We start from the raw sequence: 4,899 nt of genomic DNA, 5'->3' as shown, positions 1-4,899 counted from the left end.
ACTTGCTTTGCTACTTGAGCCTAAGCTATATGATCTGAACCAACCCTATCGGGACTAGATCCTGTCTACGGACTTGATCCTGTCATGTCAACGGACTTGCACTTGCCTGTCAATCTTGACGGACTTGATTGTTTCAATACGTCAATCAATACGGATTCTCTTTCCTGTGGAAATGCTATCTACCTGGAAGGAAGGTTTGTTTCCCGAAGGAAGGAGATGGAGATTCTTTCGCTGGAGAGATACTTTCTCATTGGAGAGGAGATACTTTCTCTTTTCGGGCTCGAAATCTGTCCTGTCGATTTCTCTGATTTAAGGGCGCAAGCACAATACTGCACTCTCCCTGCTTGCTCGCCCGATCCGTCGATCTTCTCGAGAGGAGCAGTTCAAATCACCCTGTACGGATCCATTGGGATCACCTAGAGCCGCGAGTCCAGTTGAGTGAATCCTTTCAGGCTGGATGGATGCGGTGGGCTAGCTCTGCTCTCTTCTCGAAATTGCATATTGCATAGAGTAGTATTGTACGAAACGATATCTCGTAACGGAAGGATGGAAACCAAGAGAAAGAAGACAGCTCTATCTCAGAAGTGAGCTCCGTCTCACAAGTTAGCTCCGTCGACACCTCGAGCTATTCAAACGAGTGTTCAGTCATCAGATCTCAATATCGGGTTGGGAATCTTTCTAGACTAAAAAGTTTCGTTTTCGTGGGTCGGTGTCAAGTCTATCTCTCATGTTGCTCCTCAGAAAACGCGTAGAATAGTAATGTCATTGGCCCACTAGATAAGGATGGGACAAACGCTCTAGTCTATGCGTTAGAAGGCAACTAGTATTTTTGGTTATTTTGGGAGGGAGTCTTTTTCTGTCTTGAGGGTTGGTTTGATTGGAAATCGAAATGCCTCAACTTGATAAATTGACTTATTTCTCACAATTCTTCTGGTTATGCCTTCTCCTCTTTACTTTTTATATTCTCTTTTATAATAATAATAATGGAATACTTGGAATTAGCAGAATTCTCAAACTACGGAACCAACTGCTTTCGCACCGGGGGAACAAGATCCGGAGCAAGGACCCTAATAATTTGGAAGATATCTCGAGAAAAGGTTTTAGCACCGGTCTCTCATATATGTACTCCAGTTTATCCGAAGTATCCCAATGGACCGTCGACTATTTGGGAAAAAGGAGGGAAATCACTCTGATCTCAGATTTCGGAGAAATAAGTGGCTCACGAGGAATGGAGAGACAGATTCTCTATTTGATCTCGAAGTCCTCATATAACACTTCTTCCAGTCGGATCACTTGTTGGAAAAACATAATGCTCACACATGTTCCACACGGGCAAGGAAGCATAATCTAATGAACTTAGATTCTTTTCTTTCTATAGGACTGAGGATCCTTGCCTAGATCCAGAAAAAGTTGGATGCACCGGAAGCTGAAGCGGAAATGCAATTCTCGGGTGAGGAAAGGGTTGTCTCAGGTACGCCTGGGGCAGGATTGAATCGATGTACCTAAGCTAAACTTATAAGATTGAACCACCTATAGACGGAATTAGGAGAGCTGAGGTTTAATCCAAGACCAGGAAAGCACCAGCTATATCGAAGCCCAATGCCAAGCAAAGCCCTAGACGGAAAGTGAAGAAATTGGCTTCAAGCTTCGCCCTTAACCCAAGATGAGGTGGAGCCTTACCCCGACACAAGGTGGGACCCTCCCATTAGGATAGTGGGCTTAGTCAGACCAACATAGGTTGTCAACCAAAAAGGAGAAGCTCCCGTTATTGTTGGTTTATGGACCTAAGACGAGAGGATTGGGCTTAGAACAAGACCTTTCGGTGGATATGATCACATCTTCATGACAATAGGTGTACACCTTTGGCCTCACTCAAGGTAATGGGTGACCAAACCTAACGAGTCTAAACAAATTGGATCTTATTGTGTGACAAAAACTGAGATTGGGAATGCTTGGCAGGTATTTGAGTACCAGTAAATTAGGGAAATCAAACACATAAAGAAGTTTTCTTTCCAAGCCTGGTAACACCACACTTAAGTAAGTCGATTCAGATTAGCCAACAAGCGAATCCATTCCATTAACTCAGTCAACTCTTTCTGGTAAAAGTGCTCATCATTACTACTATATATAATATAATATAATATAATATAATATAGTAAATTACAGACAACACTCAATGCTAATGAGTGGATCAAGTCATTTACTAGTCAATGAACTGACTAAACCCTGTCTGTTCTGGGAATTGACCCACTTAACTATACTCTTAGGGCAAGCCGCCCTGTGGTAATTAACTCCGTAAAATCTGTATCAGTCTTGAGGCAATTTGGAAATGCTAGACAAAGATATTAATCAGAGTCAGTCAATTCCCTAGCTACAGTTAATATGAAAAATCCCGGGTAGGTAATTCAAACACGCCCCACCCAATAGGTGAATCTTTCAAAGTGTGGGAAATCTCCCCTTTCTTCAATCCTAGAATCGATGCCTAAGAAAAAGGGTATATCTATTAAAATGCTCAACCCATTCATGCGATTCAATCCTCTGCTCTGATTCTATTAAAAAGGAAACACTCCACTAAGTCGTACACACTCCCCAATAAGTCTGGTAATTAATTCGTTCAAATCAATGCTCGGTGCAGCAGGTAATGTAACTTAATCAATCGCAAGCGGCAAAAGAACTCAAACTCAATCCACAATCCGTCTCGCTCGTCTGGGAAAGAAGAGCAGGCTGTTAGGCAAGCCGGCTTTAATACAACCTCTAGGGAAGCCAGGAAAGTTGGTATATACTTTGTACCAAGTACCAAACTTTTGAAACAGTTTGAATCCAATAAGGAAGAAATGAAAAAGCTAGGCCGAAGGATGAGATGGCATTTCAAGAGAATAGTCGATCAGTATGGCAGGAAGAGGTCTCTTTGTCAAATCCTCTATCATCTAAAGCTGGGTCAGAAACTTCCTTTAGGAGCAGAAGAATTTGCAGGCCGTAGGACAAAGCTTCCATTCTCGAAGAAACTAGCCAAGTTTGAAAACACTTAAGAGGGCTGGGTATTGAAAGAGTCTGGCAGGAAGAAGTATAGTACCAAGCGGCAGTAAGCCTCGATTCGAATTAGCAGAGAGGTCAGTTTTAGGAGGTCGGTGTCCAGTGGAGTTCAGCGAGAAACTCAAAGTAATACATACCTATTTGTTGCGATGTGATTGCTTCGCACCTTTCAATATTTCTTTTACTTCTAGTGCTATCTTCCATCCGTTCCAGTTCATGGATCTTCTTCTTGTTGTAGAACGAGAATTGGATTGATTCCTATAGTTTAGTTCTCTATTTGCAAATTCATTACTTAATAACGATCTTATAGGCTTTGTCTCAGGCAGATCTGGAGCGACTGGATTGAACAGAAAGTACTCTCACACTATAGAAAAAAGTAAAGTCCACTAAAAGTACATGCACTCTTTTCTTACACTTATAGAGGTTCGAAGAAATGAGTAAAAGGTAGACTAAGTGATCAATCAAGATCTTGTCTCAAAACCTACTCTTAGAAGGCTCATTCCAGCAGCCTTAGCACAAGCAAGTAGACCGTCACAAAAGAGAATGAAATCAAAACCGGAGAATGAAATGCTTTACTTATAATACTAAGACAACCAGGCACTTCACTTCAGGCTTTGATCCGCGACTTACAGAACTGTTTTGCCTGACATTCAATCGTTTTCTTGTCTTTTTTTCTTCCCACTACTATATATAATATAACCTTTAGATTTTATACTCCATCCAACCACTCTCTGTTCCATTTCTCATTCCTTATTCCTGAAAGGATAGGTTCTTTATTCCAGCTGTTCGTTAGAATCTTAGCTCGAATTCAATGTTCGGATGCTCCATCCTTCGCGTCCAATCCCTGTCAGGAGGGGCAGCTTCCTCGAGTCCGGTCTCGGAAGCTGGGGCAAAATAGGCCAGTCTATCTGAGGGAACGGGACCTACAATCAGGATCTCTTCCGCGGATCTCTTGCCTTGCTTCTTGACTGGAACCTGGCACTTTTAGCGTGCATCTAGTCTGCATATCCCTTTCTGCAAATCTCTATTAGCTCTGCTGCAGAAGTGGAATGTGAGCTTGGGAATACCCTTCCGGTTTCCAGAATCCTAGCTTGATTTCTTGCGTTTAAAGGCAGGCTTGACCAACCACATCACATAAGCCAGCGCAGCGAGAAAACTGATTCTTCCACGGGATTCCGCTTCCTACGAAACATACGTTTTACGAATTAACGGTTACCAGTAGCGAGCGATCCTTTCCTACAAGGTAAGGCCATGGACAAAGGTTTTTTATCTACCCCAGCGGGGGCAGTTTTAGGAGTCTTTTTTCAATCCATCTTACTTTGAATCCGGGCTCGCCTTCACTCGGTCAAGGGGTTGCCCTTTACCTCGTTCCGTGGTCCTTTATCCCCTCCTTGCTTGCCTAGTTTTATTCCTTTCCGAGGCCCAAAAGCCAAGCATCACAATCAGAGGGTTAATCCTCCAACCAGAACCAACTTAACCTATGGATAGTCTCCGCCGGCCTAGGCGGAGATGGCCAACTGATAGATACTTATCCTGCCCAGCGGGTGCTACTTCTCTTCTTTCTCCTATTTGCTTTGCTTGACGGTGAAACCTATCGATCATATCCGGAAGTTGCTTAACACTACCCTCGAATGCAAGTCAGCTCTTCGATTCTCGAGAATCGGGGTGGGCCAGGTGATTATTTGATTTCCAATATGGATATAATGATGTGTAAGAACTGCACCACCGATATAGCACCCTTCCTCGGACTAAGGATATTCGTACTCCCAGTGCTCTTGCTTCCTTTGCACCCCGGCTCCGAAGGATCAGTAGGGAGGACTCCGGATGCCAGTATCGGAATGGAAACATTCCTCGAATGATATGATG

The 4,899-nt window shown here is 43.2% G+C and overlaps 1 protein-coding gene across 1 annotated transcript; it reads left to right on the top strand.

Moving 5' to 3' along the window:
• Window positions 1–341: 341 nt before the first annotated feature.
• Window positions 342–1,425, top strand: LOC118473342 (putative ATP synthase protein YMF19). The gene has a single exon (XM_035962577.1). The coding sequence runs from the start codon at window positions 890–892 to the stop codon at window positions 1,349–1,351; it is 462 nt and encodes a 153-aa protein (XP_035818470.1). The 5' UTR covers window positions 342–889; the 3' UTR covers window positions 1,352–1,425.
• The last annotated feature ends 3,474 nt before the right edge of the window (window positions 1,426–4,899 follow it).

The sequence above is a fragment of the Zea mays genome, chromosome 9 (assembly GCF_902167145.1).
Source record: "Zea mays cultivar B73 chromosome 9, Zm-B73-REFERENCE-NAM-5.0, whole genome shotgun sequence".
NCBI classification, from domain to species: domain Eukaryota; kingdom Viridiplantae; phylum Streptophyta; class Magnoliopsida; order Poales; family Poaceae; genus Zea; species Zea mays.
This window is presented reverse-complemented; position numbering and strand designations above follow the sequence as displayed.